This window comes from Ptychodera flava, chromosome 12, assembly GCF_041260155.1.
Source record: "Ptychodera flava strain L36383 chromosome 12, AS_Pfla_20210202, whole genome shotgun sequence".
NCBI classification, from domain to species: domain Eukaryota; kingdom Metazoa; phylum Hemichordata; class Enteropneusta; family Ptychoderidae; genus Ptychodera; species Ptychodera flava.
Genome location: NC_091939.1, coordinates 40,657,735 through 40,676,778, shown reverse-complemented (window position 1 = coordinate 40,676,778; position 19,044 = coordinate 40,657,735). Strand labels below are relative to the sequence as shown.

General features: G+C 35.1%; 1 protein-coding gene across 1 annotated transcript; it reads right to left on the bottom strand.

Annotated features, from left to right (window-relative positions):
• Positions 1 to 598: 598 nt before the first annotated feature.
• On the bottom strand, positions 599 to 19,039 carry LOC139145906 (protein spinster homolog 1-like). Its single transcript, XM_070717355.1, has 10 exons — positions 18,670 to 19,039; positions 17,209 to 17,411; positions 16,173 to 16,324; positions 15,056 to 15,262; positions 14,235 to 14,357; positions 13,472 to 13,667; positions 8,862 to 8,927; positions 8,179 to 8,277; positions 6,692 to 6,960; positions 599 to 2,836 (listed from the first exon to the last, which is right to left on the bottom strand). Exons 1-10 carry the CDS (start codon positions 18,953 to 18,955, stop codon positions 2,806 to 2,808), a joined length of 1,632 nt encoding a protein of 543 aa, XP_070573456.1. The 5' UTR covers positions 18,956 to 19,039; the 3' UTR covers positions 599 to 2,805.
• Between the last annotated feature and the right edge of the window lie 5 nt (positions 19,040 to 19,044).

The window sequence follows — 19,044 nt, the reverse complement described above, 5'->3', positions numbered from 1 at the left end:
CTGTACAGCATGGCTCTATGGTAGGTATTCTTTCTTGACCATTTCTGTTTCTCTCAGTAAAAACACAACTGAAGCACAGATTGCTTACAGAAAATAAAGTCAATAGTCTTATGGTCTTATTATATAAAACCAGAGTGACTTCATTCAGAAAGCACTAGACAGGAAGCAAAACAGTATTGCTGAAACAATATTAATTTTTCTGTCAGGAACAGAAAAAAATATGGTAGTTATCCTATGGTTTTACATGGACCTGCATAAATTTGTTGTCATTATGTAGACCCAGTATAACTGACACTTTGAAAAATGTATTGGTTTGACTTGGTGGATCATATGGGCTTTAACTTGTTACGTGCGAATCTACTACCATTAGTGCTCAGTGTTTGCTGTAACACAATGCTTGCATAACCAATATACCTATAATCAATATATGCACATCGGTTTCCCAGTCTCAAGGTTTGCATATATCATACTGTTTAATTTGTATTCAGCTGAGATGTTTGAGAGATACTTTTTTCTTGTTTCACACCTTTGATGAGCTAAACTCACAAATCGCTGACCTCTTGCAAAAATTAATCCCTTCCATGAAACTCCGTCCATCTTGAGGACCTGTTTTTTAATATAAGTGACATACAATTATACAAACCAAATAGACAAATTTACATTTACTACAAACTTCATTGCATTTTCTTTAAAATATTTCTGATTCCTGAGATATTAAACAATTCAACACTTCAAAAGTTTTTAAAAAATATCACATCTTGATGTAAGGATATTGTCTAGGTGTAATATAGTGTTCCATTCTCAGCAAAGACAATTCTACCATTTTTGTAGGATGGGCTGTTGCTGAAGAAAAACATAGGATATCTCAGGATATAGCAACAAAACCTCAATGAAGCAAAATACATTATCAGCGACATCTTGAAAGAAAATAAACTGCACTTATTTTTCACATATTGAATATTTCTGAAAACCCTAAATTCTAATTATTATGCATGATCTCAAGGGCCATTCTGTTTTTGTTTGTTGGCAAACTGGTTTTAAACTGGATTATAATTCTATGGAATAGATGATTCTGAGGAATGGACAAGAAGATATACAGCCTTTACATGCTCACGTAAGGGTTTAAATGAAGTCAAAGTGTGTTTCTGTTATAATCAGCCTGAAGAAAGCTGGGTTTTTTTATCCAGCTAGTTGTAACAATGAAAGAACACAGGACATAATTACTGATAGCAGAAACCTGCCAGTGGATGGATCTTTATAAGTTATCAGATCTGATGTATTTTGTAAAATGTTCCTGTATGTCTGGTGACTTATGAAACTGTTTTCTGTCAAAAAACTTGACAGCAAAGAAGTAACAAAGCAAAGGAGAATACAGGTTTTCAGACAATGACTTTGTTTTTAAACCAGATCATCACAAAGACAGACAACATCATCAGATAAAGGCAATGAAAAAGCCTGGGTTACACCATCATACATTTAGTAAGAAATCGAACACAACATCAAATCAGAAGATTGTCAGTCTTGCATTATTTCACAAACCTCTGTGATATCTACAGAGAAAAATTTGTAGTACAATGTGCATCACCATATGTAATACTTATTGTATGATCTTATGCAGAAGTGCCATGCTTTGATGTAAGAAAAACTGAAAAGCTACATATTTTGTTGAAAAATTCTGTCATCTTGATCTCAAACTTAAGGTAAAAATGATCAAAACAATTTTCAGGAAAATATTTTCAGCTGCCAAATACAATAAACATTGCTCATCTTGTATATGTGTATAAAAGAGGATAAAATATTTTAACAGTAGTCTATGGTACCATCTACCACTCTGATGCATTCATTGAATATTGCAACTTTGAAAATTTTATTACAAAAAAAGTAAGACCAAGCAAAATAAAAATAACAGCCAAACAGAGAAGAGGGCTACAACTAATAGTTTGTTAAAACACTATGGCATAGAAAGGGTACTACAACTATTGTAAATGATCAAAGTTGTAAAACAAGGCAAAGATATGAAAATGGAAGACAAAGTAACTGGGATGACAAATCTATCTTGCTTTCAGCAAAAACATTTCATTCTAAAACAACATAATTCACAACAACAGAAGAATTGAGGGCTTATATCTTTTAACAATTCTCAGTCAAAAAGCCATGATTTTCAATTCTGAGAACTTATAACTCAAGCAAAAGCTTGATAAATCTTTGACTTCATCAACAGACATAGATTAATTCCTTAACCATGTAAATGGACAGCCTTAACCCCTGTACATTATAGACCCTGTCCGGCCTGTAACTGTCCATGCAATGGTTGACAGTACTACAATTGTTACAGACAATGTGGCTATTTGTAAGAAATCTTTCTTTCCCATAATGCAAGTGTTTGGGAATTATGGTCACATGTTTCTACTTTATCCTCCCTTAACTGGAAAGTGACATCAGTTGAAAAGAAAGCTGTAAGTAATGTTCAAAACAAAACATAGGTACCTCTTTAGACTCTGGATAGATATCTTGGCAGATGACTGATCAGCTCTATATGCAAATAGATATATACTTGTAGTTGCAGAGGTGTTGTTCACAGTATTAACATCATTGGCCACTGAACTGTGACAAGGTGGACAAAATGCACCCAGTGTACAAGTAGGAAATGAGTTGAAGGAAAAGTCTCGAGTTTGTTTCAGATGTTAATGTTCCCTGTCGTACTTTGTTTCAGATATTGATATTCCCTGTCGTACTTTGTTTCAGATATTGATGTTCCCTGTTGTACTGTCTGTTTCAACTGCATCAATAATATGCGGATCGTGATTAACGACTCTTGCGTCTTCTACTTCCAGTCCTGGAAGAAACAAAGGTTACTCACTTACCTTCCAGTCTACAAGTCAATAAATTTGTTTTGAAAATACTAGATAACTATAAGTTTTATGATTTTGTCCACTATTTCTGTTCATATATGTGTGCTTACATATTTTGTTACTCTGTAATTCAGCGTTAAAGGAAACTTACAACAGTGATTAACAATACAAATTGTTCCTAAATTTGAAAGTGACAAATTTCAAAAGATTTAATGTTATGTCATAATTTTCTAAAAGTATTTATCTTCTTGAGAAGTCCTTATACAACAGAGGGAAAGTATAGCAACTTTCTCAGTTTCATTGTAGCTTTCTGTTTATCAAACAGTTCCATATTAGGACTCATTGACTCATTTATGAAGAAACATGGGATGAAGAAAATAGCAAGCTGTAGCAGAAATTCTCTCTTTCAAAATCTGGAACATATTTACCCCCGTTACATGAGAAATAAAGTTAGTAAAGTTATAATTAGGGTTTAGGTCAATGCTACTTTTAAATTATTGTGGTTGGAAGATATGATTAAACAAATGTTATAAATCACAAATCTTGAAAATGTACCGAAAGAAAGTTAGAGAAAAATGATGATCAAGGTGACATTACACTATGGTTCCCAAATTTAATCATTAATATGTCATGTGATAACTAAATCCTTTACATCATCAGCAAATAGGCTGACAGAACAATTCCTGTGTGAGGGCGCTCTTTCCTTTTATTCACAGTTAGTCAGCATGGTTTCACAAAGCTCATGACTTTTATTTTAGTTAGTTTAGTTAATGGTGAAAGAGTACAAAACAGGAAGTCGATTTGGCAGATCAAACATCACTTGGCAATTTATCACATTGATAACACAGTGGCTGTCTATCAGATATAGGAGAGCTATGGGTCATTCAGTAGCTTAGCAGGTGATACAGTGTAATACAGACTGACCACATTTGCAATTTGGGAATTTGTGAAATATCAATTCAAGTTTTGCACTCATTGAAAACAAAAAATGTAGCGATAGTTTATTTTCAGAACAAATTATTTTCTTCAAAATGAAAACTTCAAAGTTCAGGGGTGTTTATCTTTTCCTTTTCCTGTCACAATGTTATACCAACAAAAGAAATAAAATTTTGCATCTTCTCTAATTTTAGCAGAATTGCAAAACAAAGTGATCATGACATGTTGCAGGGAAAGACAGAGCATTTCAATTTATTACAAGATTATGACTGACACTGTCAGACTTTTAGTAATGTAATTCAGCAATCAATTCATGTTTGTAAATTTGATAGGAAAAAAATTTACATTTCCCTATTTAAACCACTGTACTGTCAAAAGACCAAGTCCAAAATTACTTTTTGTCTGGCAAAATGACTCTTAGCCTGTTAGTTGCATGTGTAAGTGACAAATGGTTTCTCAATTTCATTGTTAATAATGTATCAATAAATATTTCAACAGTATTACAGAAATTACAAGTGAGTTTTCTAGTATTCAGTTGACGAGAGATAGATAAAAACCATGTGCCTATGAAAGACTTCTAAATAAGATATTTTTCTGTAGCACAACTCATGACAATGATAGTTTGTAACAGGAACTCTGGAGGCAAATGTCAGGACTGGGATATTAAAAGCATAGAATGGGTTGATACAAGAATGCTACGACGACAACAACTATGAATGGGTCAATGAAACAACTATGGCATATGACATAAAACACTATGAAAGTCATAAAATTCTGTGATGCATTTCTGAGCAGCTAACCTTTATTGGAAGGTATTTCTAGCCTGAAAAATGATAAGAAATATGGAGTGTGTGAAATTGGAATGACCAAATTTTTAGTTTTCAAATACCATTAGATTAGCCCATCCACAAAACCCATCACCACACATCATTGTAATGATAGGTGCTACCAAAATCGCCCACTTTATATGACCCTTGGTTGGTCACTGTGCCGTGAATGGTGTAGTTCAATGAAAACATTCATCATGACAAAAAAACACTAAGAGAGGTTTACTACATCAACCTTATTTATTGCCGTTGCTTGGTTTAAACTCCACTGTTATCAATTGTTTGGTTGGACCAGAGTGTGAAAGCAGGGTGTGAGTGGATTTATGTTCATCAGCATGTTATAAGCCATAGACAGCCATTGTCTGTGGATAAGCACAAACAATATAACTGGATACATGATGTTCAAGTTTGTAGACCAAGATGTCATAGCGTAAAAAATTCTGGTATGAAAAATGCATGGCTAACATTTGCCAAATAGCAGCCATATGGAGCAGTGTATGCAGATTGCAAATTTTTACATATATGTATACATCCATTTGTTGAAACGACTGCGGGATGCAATTAAAATTGTTCATGCTTTCAACTCTTAAGCATTCTTGCTCAGGTTGTGTAATAGTGGTATTAGTGATTTATGAATATCAGAAACATTGCTGATCTTTCCTCAAACACTTATCTTGATGTTCTAAAGAGAATCAAAATGAAGAGATACTAGTAGGCTTTTACCAGCTTATCATCCTTGATAAAAACATTACTTTCATTGCAACTACATTAATATGTGTACAACATTCACAGATACCCTGTACACTAAGAGTATCATTACTACTTTCTTCCTGTGATGTTCAATCAAGTACTTATTCACTAATTTTATTAACAATGTCAGGCTACGATCAGATTCTATTGACAAACAGATATGATGATGACAGAGTAGTGCAGAATGAAGATATTGGGGACAGACATTTCCACTTTCATGTAAGATGCCACTTTTGAAATTTCATTCGTAATTTCTACTGTATCCAATGCAGCAGTGAAAGTGAAGATATCTATACCAGCATTTTGGTGTCATACTTCAAGCATTCTAGTAGTCTGTTTCAAATTACACATTCCATACAATAATATACATATGTTATATTTTCACCCCCATTTCCTGTACAATGGTCAAACCCTACAGCTGATAACAATGGATGATACCAAAGAAGCAGACGTAATAGGTAAGGATGGAAGAAATAGGACTTACAAGATTAAGAAAAGAAGACAGGAGAGAGTAGAAAGATACAGATACCTGTTGTATTCTTCAAGACATAGTGCAAGCTTGTTCAGTGAAATGCAATCACTACACTGATGATCTACTACTTTGTGAATGTTGCTTGTTTCAAATATGTCAGCCAGCTGATGATTGAGATGAAGGAATTCATAGTGAATGTGATCCAAATACCGGTATGAAACATCCCAAAACATACCGGTGCATGATACATTATGGAAAGTATGGAAATTTTTTTATTGAATTTACTTATATAAGCTCTGCAATGATCTGCCATGGAACTGGCAAACAATCTGTATATGAGTTCATGCAGGGATTCTGTTGTGAAACTTTCTGATTGAAATTCACATACTAAGTACCAACACTGAATGCGCTTTATACAAATCAATTACAGTTGATAAAGAATAGAACAGACCATCAAATTTTCAAAAAAACATCATTTTCATGGGACAAACATTGCAATATTAATTCAATGATGACAATTCAAGAAACTGATGTTTTTATCTCCATGGTAACATGACAGAACTGATGAACCAAACAGTTGCAGGCACCACCATTTTTCAGCAACAGCAAAGAGATCTGCATGAGTTTTGCATGAATTAACACCAACGCTTCCAATGGATGGATTGGAATTTGATGCAAAAGCTGACAATCGCGCTTTACCCAGGCAATGAAGCTGATGACACTGGGTTTACAAATCAATGTCCAATGACCAGGCACATTCGCATAAAGGTAGCTTATGTTTGACATTACAGACGTGATAAATGCAGACCTCAATCAACATATCTGGCATCACAATGTCACAAAGTAGTACAAACCTTTTCTTAAAATCATCAGCGTAGGATGGCGAATTACTGAACAAGAGAGAAGCATCTTCAGTGTCAGAATACTCTACAAACATCTCATTGATTTCTCTACCTTTAGCTTCATTCTCAGCTTTCTTCTTGTCTTCCTCCACGTAGAACGAAACAATAAGGTAAGAAGCACCTCCAAGGATGGCTACAAAACAGTTCAAGTAGAGTGCATATTGTAAAGATGTAAATTGAGCAAAGATGTTGGTTTTGTCGCCACGTATACCATCAGCAATCTGTGAAATGATATCAAGGGAAAGATTTAAAATGTGAGACTGATATGGAAAAAAATGACAAAGTATGAATATTTGTTTTATTTACAATGTCAATGAGACAGTAGCACATGTAAGGGTTCACACAAATACTTTAAAATGGCCCTTTCTATGTTGTTAACTTCTAATAATCACTACTTCAGGTTACTTTGCAATGCTCATTGCATTGCATTCAACACAATCCTCATACCAGTGATATATTTCCTATCACTTCACAGATAACTGACATTATGAGTTGATCATGTCATGGTTGACAACTCCCAATGGCAACATGACAGAACTGATGAACCAAACATGAGCCTAAAACTCAAACAAACCTGGAAAATAGAGGTCTGGAAAATTACTGACAATGTGAATCCTATGTTTTCCATCTAGATTTTGTTTTTCAGAGACAACAAGTCCTCATGTGGAGATGTATGTACATGAATGAGCAGCAATTGGAACTTGTAAAATTCTTGTAAGTACAGTTAATCTGAAATTCAATATTCAATTTCAACAGAACTTCACCTATAAAAGCCGATTATCATAAACCTATGCAAATGTAAAAGAAAACAACGCTCTGATCGGACATGCCGTGTTTGGTCCAAGAATCACATAATTTTGCAATGTTTCAGGCTTTCATTGTCATTGAACCTTGCATATGATGTCTGTGAAAATATAGCGACTAAACTTGAGTTGAAAGAAAACTGAAAAGCGTTCCTTTTTTCTGTCAGAAAACACGTATGTTTCAAAATGTGTTCCCTGTACAACCATTCAACCCCTCTTTGCATATGTCAAGAAAGTGCCCATCATGATTATTTAAATTTATCTTGCGGTCAATGCAATGCTGTGACAATTCAAAAACTCCCGCCCAGTGTATGCAAATGGCTGCATCATCAGTAATCCCCTATTGTGTGCCCACGGTCCTGTAACTTCCCGTTTAATAACTGCTCATATTTCACCAATATGACACAGACTATGGTTTTCTATTGTGACACTATGTTTATCATTTGAACGATACTCAAACACTATATAGTTCCACTACTCAAACACTGAGGTTTCACTTCCTGAATCGTTAGCTTTACGGACGTTACAACAACTGGATACAGTATAAAAAGCTTCATTAGCTGGTATCTCCACTGAGAAACAAACAAAAAAGGTGAAATATTGAAGTCAGACAGGGAAGGTAGTTCTTTGTCTTACCTGACCTACAATATAGGGACTAGTAGCATCGCCTAGTGTGTGTGAAAGTAACATCTGAAATGCATTTGCTGTGGACCGTCGTGTTGGTATCACAACATACTGTAATGTATAAGACATGCCATTTTTTAGATATCACGTTTTCACATGTTTCAAAGAATTACAAACATGCTGACTCTTTACCATTTCAATACCTTCTTGCATCAATAATGAACAGCATATGACTTTATGGTTTAGTGAGATTAATTCTAAAACATAATTTCAGTACCCTGAGATTGCAGTGAAGTGGAGCAGCTATCGCCTCATTGTGATTGGTATTTCTAAATTACTAAAAATTCTCCATCCAAATCTTTTGACTGTCAGTGGATTGCCTTTGTTTTGACTCGTCAAGAATATCCAAATAAGAAAAAAATACAACATTGATGGCATTTCAAAGAGCACACTATGTTTATGAAAAGTGTTTACAAGACATTTAATTTGTCAATTGAAGACTGCTGACCCAATATCCAACAAGTAGATAACGCCTTCTCATATTGGCAGGTGTGTGACAGTTACTGTATGTGTTTCATGGAAATGCTCATAAATTATGAATGGCGATACTTGAATAGGTCAAAGGTCACCTGAGAAATAGAATACACACACCCATTCACATTCTCCAAAGGTTACATCGGAAACACAGTTCTTACCAGGAGTATATCTGCAGTAACAGCCCAATTCAAGCTGAGAAACGTCTCTCCAAAAAATATAAGAATCTGAAAAACAACGGTACACAGGACAATTGAACAATTATTCTCGGAGGTCTTTTACATAGTTGGTATACTGGTTGAAGTTGGGGGTTTGAGGCGAGATTTAAAGATCTTATCTGCAATTAGAGAGCAGTCAGGGAAGAGAATTTAAAATATCTGTGTATTATCATCTATCGTGTCATACAAACAGGTTTGATTACCATGACATCATATGGTATTCATAATTATTTCTTCTGTCTTTCATTGAAAATATGCAAGCTAACAACAAATTGTGAACAGACTGTGTCAAATAAAGCTTAATGATCTAGTGCCTGGGAAAATGACATTTTTTATTCAGTGGTTTCAGTTCTCTATTTTTAAATAGACCCTAAAATAGAGGGATGGCAACTGTGGTCTTTTTTTACCGATACATCATCTGGGTTATGTTAATCAAATAATGGAATTATCTTATCACCTTGGCTGGCTTGATCTGCTACATGTGTATGTCAGACTAGGACCAAGCCTAACAAGTCAGTATGTTGAAATGCTGATATCTTTATCATGCGTGCTTATACTGTGCAAAGTTTTCTCTGGTTTTGTAGATAACTCTGACGATACTCTAAAAATCTTTTGCAAGTACAAGCAGTACGTAACAAAAAAAATTACTCAACTGCCACGTTTTGTACAAAACTAAAACATTAGTCGGCTAGGATAGTTCCATCAACACCAACATAAACAATACCTGACCAACTTCACAACACACAGGGCTCGAAATTAGCGGTAGTCCCGCGTCCACAGACTACCAACTTTTCCCTGGGGCTACCAAAACCCATGAAATGGTAGCCCACACGGACTACCAAAGCCTGGGACATGAAATTGCTTAGCGGGCGACATGATGTTGATCGCTGTGAGATGACCGACGCTCATACAGTCTACTAAGCTTGACACAGAAAAGCCAAACTATGACTTTGTTATGCAAGTTAAAAGGCGATAGTGCAGTCTAATTTGTTGAGACAAACTTTCAAGAAAATATCATTATCTGAACTGATGTACTTGGATGACAGGCTTTGGAAATAATGGCCTATGAAAATTCATTTTCATAGTTATTTAATCAAAAGGTATCAATCACAATTAAACACAAAATTATTCAAACTAAAGAAAAAGCTGTCGGGCCATCCACAAATTACGCTTTCCGAAATGTACGAGATCATCCCATGAAAGTGTACTATGGTGGAGAAATATAGCCAAAATTGCCACGAAAGTATTGGGAACATGACTGTACCAAGTCTCATCCTGAAATTCATAGCCAATCTATTTTAAGCCATGCTATGTTTACACGTGCTAAGTGAAAAGTCGTTGTCATGACGAACATCAAAATTTGCATTGAAGCTCTGCGTAAGTGTGAATTGGTCCTCAAACTTTGAGGCGTCACCCTTGTCCACTGCACATGCTATACCGTTCTCCTAAGGTTATGATCTGCAGGTATTGATGTCGAAAGACTAGAAAATTCACTTCCTGGATAGAATCATGCAAAATGAATATTTCATTGTCTAGAGATAAATAAAAATATCCTTTACAAAAAACCTTCATTCATGCATGGGCTACCAAACCTTGTCACTGGGCTACCAACTTTAGAAAATGGTAGCCCAATTGGACTACCAGGGAAAAAAGTTAATTTCGAGCCCTGACACATAAAATGTTTAGGGTCTATGATTTTTATGATCTTTTTTAAAGATTAGGTCAGGGAGTGATGTGTCCATAAAGCATATCTACTATGCACATTTATTTTCAAAGATTTACTGCCATGCTATAGAATAATGCTATCACAAAGTGCAGTGAATTCGTGTCTTTTTAATCTCCTGCGTTGACTGCAGGATTTTGTGGATAAGCAACTAACAACCCATGAAAAGCATTGCATTGGTAACTACTTCACTTCTATCACTTTGACATGTAGCTTGGTTCCTCATGGCCTGGAAAGGACATTGATCAAAACGTTGACAATTTTTGTACTCCCACACCATGTACTGGATTAGTTCAAGAAATATTTATGAAAACTTCAAGGCATCTTGTTCAAACTGAGAGATGCCAATGTTTCAAACTACTGAAAAGTGTATCCATGTTCATGAACATTCTTAAATTTAATTAAGTACTCCTGCTTCACACAATGTCCAAAAACATTGGAAAAAGCTACATTTTAACTATCACACATAAACCCTGCTATTTGAAAACTACAAAGAAGTCAAGACAGCTGTTAGTCAATGCTATTTCAGTATTGCTGAAAATAACACTTGGACATCACAGAAACATCCATCTTGGTTTGGAAAGATTTGTGAGACCACATCTACCATGTATGAAAAGCTAACATATTTTAGACCAAAAAAACCAGTTTGAACTTCAGCAATGACAAATTGGCTATGAGGACTTTCAAACAGACTTGTCATGATAGCAAACACAATTATCAATGGTCTATAAAAGCACAGACAGTAGAAGCAAGAAGCCTTGTCAAAGGGATCCGAGAAGTTTTTGAGTGCATTGAAAATAATTGTCTGTCGGAAAGGTACTGACAACATGATCCAGATATAGATTTGTAATACACTTATTTTGAGGTTTGCATAGATAATTCCAATGTAATCGTGAAGATGGATATTAGAATGACATGGATTGTTTTCAGTCTATTAAGGATAGTTGACAATTATGTTTCACCCGCAGAAACTAATGCAGATAGATTACCTTAGAGAAATTAATTAACCAATCACAGAAGATAAAAATTATTAGAAATCTGTGTAGTTTAAAACATGGGTAAGCATCTGGTCCAAATAGGATACCAGGTAAATTTTATCAATATTCCGCAAATTGAATTTTACCACTTCTGGGTGAGCTTTTCAATTACATCTTTGAATTTGAAATTTCTCCACTGGATGGTCCAGAGCTATTGTCATTCCTCTTTGAAAGAAAGGCTCTAGGGATTATTTGCATAACTATAGGGGTATCTCTTTGTTGGCCAAATTTTCACTTCCGTCCTAAATGAAAGACTTACTTAATGGTTGGAATTAATGGATATTATATCTGATTGTCAGGGCAGATTCCATAAGGGACATAGTACTGTTGACAACATATTTGTATTATATGCCATAATCCAAAAATATTGAGTGTCAGCTGGGGAAATTTTACTGCTATATTTCAACTTTTCTAAAGCATTTGATTAGATAAATCATACTTTGTTTACCCAGTGGCATTTGCCAAGGCTGTGCTTTATTTTCCTTCTTCATTGAAGAATTGAATGGTAAGTTGAGGAATGCAGGTCAGATGGGTATAAAGTTAACACAAGAAATGTATGATATATTTTGTCAATTTTATGCAGATGATATTATTCTGTTTGCAGATTCAGTCGGAAACTTATAAAACCTAATAGGTGTTTTTGCTCAATGTTGTAAAAAATGTGGCACATGAAAAGTGAATTTAAGCAAAACCGAAAATGTTATTTTTCATGAAGGAAGTAGTAAGTCTAGTCCAGATAAATGGTACCTCAGTGATTGAAACGTTGTAACATATTGTAAATACATTAATTTGTTATTATTTTCAAGAAATACCTGATCAAAAGCGGTGGTAAACTTTGCAGATCAGGGTAGCAAAGCTATGAAAATTATTTCTGTAGCTTCATATAGAGTTGGTAATTTCCTATTGAACTGTCATTTTAAACTGTTTGATTCTATGGTTCTTGCTATTTTATGCCAGGATGCTGAAATCTGGGCATTTTGTTTTTTTTATGTTCTTGAATTGGTATAAGGAGAAATTGTTTTTTTTTTCAGTTATTTGCATACCAAGCAATGCAACTACCTGGTTGTGAAACTGTAATTGGGGAATATGGTTAATTACATTCGCTACAACATTACATGTAGAATGTTATTTGAAATACTTAGGGACTGTCTGCTGAAACAAGCATGTATCTCATATTGATTAAGCTCAGTAATTTGAGTAGATATACCATGGCAATGTCTTTGATAAACATATATTTCCATATGGTTTTGGATATGATTGGTTATTTCAAGAAGAGATACTTTATTTATGTCGAGTTTTTCACTTGAGTGTCAGATGCATGTAAACAACCATGGCAATTCAGTATTACACAACAACCAAAACTGCACAATTATTTATGTTTCAACAGATTATTGGAACCAGAACATACTTTCAAGCCTTTGCTCTGTTTTGATAATCTACATCGCCATTAGCAATAGAAGAAGGCAGACTAACAATATTGATTTAATAAATAGAGTTAATACACTCTGTAACTTAGGATAAGTGGAAGATGAATATAATTGTCCTTTCTATAGAAACTATGACAATAGTACGGCATCTGTGCTCACTTATTGCTAGAACCAACTGGCCAGACAATCATCTCAACAGCAAGTTCACAGTGTATGGCAATATGCACACTGAACCAACAGCAGTTTTTTCACACCAATGGATACATATATATTTGATTTCACTGTCAGCTCTCATTGTCATGACTACATGATGGTAAGTTATATGCTACATCAAATCTGTGCAGAAAAAGGTATAGTCTTACTTACCCATGAAATGATATGGTGTTTATGGGCCAGAGTAATTACAAAATAAAGAAATGGTGAACATCCGATGAGACCAATGCCACAGACTAGAGGGTCTGCCCTTGGATTGTACTTCTTCCAGCGTCTGGCAATCTCTGCTCCAAGTGCAACTCCCAGAATACCAGTTACCACAGTGATACCTCCAAAGATCAATGCGGTACTAGTAAAGTAAAAAGTGGAAACTTAGAAACTCACAACTAATCTTTATCAATCAAAATTACAGTTTATATTAACAAATAGGATAAAAGAGGTCCAAAGTATTGGTTAGACCTGAGATCCAATCAAGTTTTCTTTTACAAGTTTTAATACACTTCCTTTTTTAACTCAACCATTTGTCAAAATGTTGAACAACTCCTTCTAAATATTACTATCACCTGGTCATGATGATACTGCATTGAATAAAAGTTATTTCATTTAACCTTCCATGAATATTCACAGATGATACTCTTCAGGATTCTTTCTGCTTGGTCTTTTTATATTCATACAGTATTCTGACACATCCTCATTCTTTAGATATTGAACATTGCTATAGTAACAATTTGACATATTAATGATGAAAAAGTAAAGACTGTGTGAATCAAATTGATAATTTTGTTGATATTAAAATAATTACTTGTGATAATGCAATGAAATTTTAATTTGTTAAGAGTTTTCCACATATAACTATGAAAATTATGCATATAGAGATCCATGTCTTGAATTCATAAGAACTAGTATTTCTACTGACCTTGATCCGTCTCTACCACTCAATGTATAAGCATCTTCAATGTAGGTTGGTGCCCACCATGATAGACATCCTGCCACCCAAGCCACACCAACAAAGCCAAATGTTGACCAAATGTAGCTTGGACTGAAAAACAAAATCGTCAGTTTTTGTAAATATTCACAGTGTACCAGGCAATACAGTATTCATTGGCAGTTTGTTGAAATACAAGACAAAAATCATATTTTTTACTGACTTTACAGACTGAGCATACACAAATGTTAACTCTTTTCACTTCAGGTCATTTAAAATCAGCAAAAAATCACAGTGCTTAGAGGAAAAATCTAAACACACATTGCTGTGACAGACACTATCACAGTCTCTTCATGTCAGTAACAGACACTCTGTTTATGTAAGTTTTAGCAAATCAAATCTCTGAAAATCATATTTCTATATCATTTTATGGTCTTCAAATTGCCAAGTCTGTTCACACATGTTGTAAAGACATGTTACACTTTATTATTTTAATCTGGTAACTGCAGATGACCCAGGCAGGAAGTGGGTAAACTATGAGGTGGAATACTCAAACTGGTATAACACTTTCCTCTCAAAACTGAAGGCTATCTGAAGCTTACAGACTGTCTTAGACTGGTCGGTTTTTCAATCTTATTCACTGATAAACATTTGACAGGAACAAATTAACAAAACAAGAAAAGATTGGACTCAGAAAAAAAGACATTGTATCAAACTCCCATTATGATTTCTTTATGTATTAAAGCAACCTCAACTGACCATTTATTGAGAAAAGCCGATGAGGGCCCAACTTGCAAAACAATGAAGTTTACTTACGTTTTAACAGGGCACGCAAATCTTCACCATAACTTGTCGCCCTTACTCGACTGTGATCATCAGATGCACCTCTCTTTGGTTCTTTTACAAGTATTAAGATGAGGAATATTGCAATGACACCGAATACTGGTGTGACTCGCAGTCCCCATTGCCATGCCCCTAAAGCTTGTCCAACATAGGTACCTATGATATATCCTAACCCACTGTTAAATAAACAAATAAACAGAAAAAAATACCATGTTAGCATTCAACACTGGATTTGATGACAAAAGTAGACATTGTGTGAATTTGAAGTGAGAGTTTCCTCTAAGGTACTTGATCAACAGAAAACCAAATGTATACACAGCCTTATTTTCATTTATGTACAATAGAGATGGCTATGTTTCCGCCTTTGCTTGTTCTTTAATGTTTTTGTTAGCTGCCAGTCAACTCATTACATCTGACCCACTGCCATAGGAGATCATGTTCATATCTCACACACCTGCCAGAACAGCCCACCAATCAGAATAATTGTTACGGATTGTGCATTGTATTTAAAAATACAACCTGATTGGCTCTTCCAAAGAAACAAACAAAGGTGGAAACATCACCATTACTACGTGTAAATTTTTACAGCTTGAGTGCAAGATTGAGTGAACAGTAAAAGTGGGTTATTCCTTGGGCTGGTATAATTTTTAGTGTGTGCTCGTGAGACAATAAACGTTTCAGTTTAAGTTACTTCTTCAAAAGTCTCCGCAGTCCATAGAACCACATCATAAGAATATATTCCACTGTACCAGGTCGACAATACTCCTTGACTAGCTGATTAATCAAAGAACACTTTCAGCTCAGAAAAGATACATCCATATGAAAATTAACAAACTGAGAATTGCATAAAATATTTCACTATCAGAGGAGATATACTGCAAAATACAGGATTAGGTTTCTAAATGTTTAACCACAGTGATTTAGCCCAATTCCCTTGGTTCTAAATGATCAACATCGCCCTGCACACCGGAGAACAGGGGAAGAGTTAAGACATTTGCATGACACAAAAAGCAATAGATGTCCTGTGTAGATCGGTTACTGAGTTCAAATGATTTTAAGAAATTACATTTACTTTTAAGGTCTTACCTTCCCACTGGTATGGCAAAGTAAAACACTGCTAACATTCTGGTTCTCATTCCTTTACTGAATAAATCAGCAATTATCGTTGGTGCTATGGTAGAATAACTAGCTTCTCCTACACCTACAAGTCCACGTAAAACAAAAAATGCTGGTGCCCACTGTGTGAAAATGCAACAGACGAGACGAGAATATCATAAAGCACTCAACATAACTCATTCCAGATAACATTTAAATTCTATCATTAATGTGTGAAAACAAGGAATTGTCTAATACTGAAAGTTTTGAAGAGACTAACTTTCAAAAACTATACGTTCAAGAATGATGACAAATGTACAACCATAGCATCAATGTTCATTCAAAAAATGCACATTAGCCTCTGGTCCTTGACAGCTGGTAAACATGATAATTTCATGTGATTTTAACGTGATTTTTCATTTTTTGTCCTTCAACGCCACATGTTTGGTTTTGAAACTATACCAAAACAACTCTTTTCCTTGACAGACAGATAAATGCTTTATATTCCTCTTAAGAATTGCAGGCAAATGAAGCAGCTGCACATTGAATGATCAATCTAATAAATTTAGGTATATCATATCATGAATGGGATGGCCTACGTGTCAAGCTATGCTGCAAATGTTGTGAATATACATTCACTATGAAGGGAATACAATGAACACAGGTCTTGAATTCATGTGTGAGATGATTACAGCGAATGGAGAAACGGAAGAACAGTAGGCCACAATGAATAAGTTAACAAATCAATATGATAGCAGGGGTGCCATTACTTCAGAAGGCTATGGAATACACCTCTCTAAGAAAAAGTAGTTGCTTTGAAAATTATATTGGGTCAACTGTTTTTTGGGTGAGGCTTCCTTGGCCTTAACATGATGATGACCAGAACATCACATGCCAGGGATCAGTTCTATGTACAAGATATAGCAACAAATAAATTCTTAAAATAAAGGTACAAAACTGACAAAAAGTTTCTGTTATTGGGAGCCAAATTCTTGGAAAAAATGTAAAATTACAAGGCTGTACTTACATGTGCTGGTACCAAAGACCCAAGGACAGTGAAACAGGACCACAAAAATATACCGACACTCATAATTATTTTTCTGTTATACCTATCCCCTAGGTAACCAAATAGAGGTGCTGCTATCATATACATGATAATGAAAACAGTTTGTAAAAGACCGCCTTCTGCATCATTCAGTGAGTAGTATTGTTGAATTTTTTTCAGATTCCCTGTAAGAAATGGAAATTGAATTTGACATGAAATGAGAAGTGGTTGGTTTCTGCTCCTGGTTTCAGAGCTTTTGGAGTATTCTACAAAGGAAGTAGGCAAGACTTGAAGAATATTGCACCCATGATAACTGACATCAATTAGAGGGGTATGTTTGTAAGAGCACACCATTTATGGCACCCTCAGACAAGCCCCACTTTGTACTATAAGAAAGATGCAGTCCCATGTTTTTCAAGTATGTCATGCATGGACTGTTAACCCACCTGGGATAACTTTTTCTCTGGAAAGAAACAGCTATTAAACAATGCAGTATGCTTTCTCTTCTCTGAATACTTTGAAGTTTCAGAAAATATACCATGTAGGTTGCGATGATGATCCATCAATTTTACATGACTGTGATTGAGGCTTCCTCAAATGGTTACAGTAAGAATCCCTGAGATATTTCTCTGAGCTTTCTACTGCAACATAAACATTTTTGACCTCTAACGGAACCCAGGTGGCACTGTGGTGTATTTTTGTGTTCAGAAATGGAAAACAAAACTAACTGACATATTATCTTTTGTTGCCATGCGATATTTAAAGCTGATTGGTAAAATAAATATTTAAATTATGTTATTGCGGTTACATGCCATAACTTAAAGGCACCCTTCTCAATCCCAGGTTCTCATATTAGCAAATGTATCAACAGCCCATTAACAGTTTGTCATTCTTTTGTTTCCAATTGAATATTTCATCAAGTAAATAATATTTATATTAGAAAATATCTGATAACTGAGTGGGGGGCTTTAAAGACCATTTGTAATTTTAGTTTACATCTAGGGCATGAACTAAAATGTTGACATCAAATAAAAATTATTCTAAATATATTCGAGAGGGTGTATAAGAAGACGTAGGCTCATATGTACATTATCATAATGTTAGTGGGCATGCATCTACACAAACTGTCTATCATTGAACTCAAGTAAATACAACGATTAAAAAATTAAAACATATTATTAATGCAAAAGGTTTTATCGGATGTGAAGGAAAATCATATGATATCGCTCATCTCTTCAGTTTTTTGCTTTATTGTAAGAGTTCCCTGTAGTACAGTGCACCGACGTAACGTCCTTGCACTGTGTCATGCGATAACGTCCATGTATATTGTCATGCGATATATGACGTAATTTCAAAACCTGACATAGTCACATGATTATTTTACAACTGTATTACTTTCCTATCGCCTCATGTTTGGTATTTTAGAGAGCTTCATTGACTCACCTGCTACAGTAAATCTGTCCATGTAATTTAATAGATTTACATAAAATAGAATACCGACAGTGATATATCCTCTTTTGCCGGGTTCTTCGGGCCCACTGTTTGCAGCAAGGGATGATCCCTCTTCAGTCGGGGTTTCAAGTTCTGTGGGCTTGGGCAGTGCATCGTCGCGGTTCAAGAGCACCTCCGTTTCGCTCCCGTAGGGATCCGTGGGTGATTCGTCCGTAATAGTTCCGGACATGCTGTCAACGTTAACTTGGTCGGTACTTCGATCAAAGTGGATACTCATCTAGCCAACTGGTACCCGAGCTTTGGGTAATTGACAGGGAGGAAGCAAAAGTCGTCTACTACCCAACGATGGTCGCCATGTTGATTTCC

What these genes read in the sequence shown, in the direction of transcription:
- LOC139145906 (XM_070717355.1), bottom strand. Translation starts at nt 18,955, where the DNA reads ATGAGTATCCACTTTGATCGAAGTACCGACCAAGTTAACGTTGACAGC. An exon ending in GGTCTTTGGTACCAGCACAT is followed by an intron (nt 16,325 to 17,208) that starts GTAAGTACAGCC and finishes ATTTTCACACAG; the next exon opens with TGGGCACCAGCATTTTTTGT. An exon ending in CGTGCCCTGTTAAAACGTAA is followed by an intron (nt 14,358 to 15,055) that starts GTAAACTTCATT and finishes TTTGTTTTTCAG; the next exon opens with TCCAAGCTACATTTGGTCAA.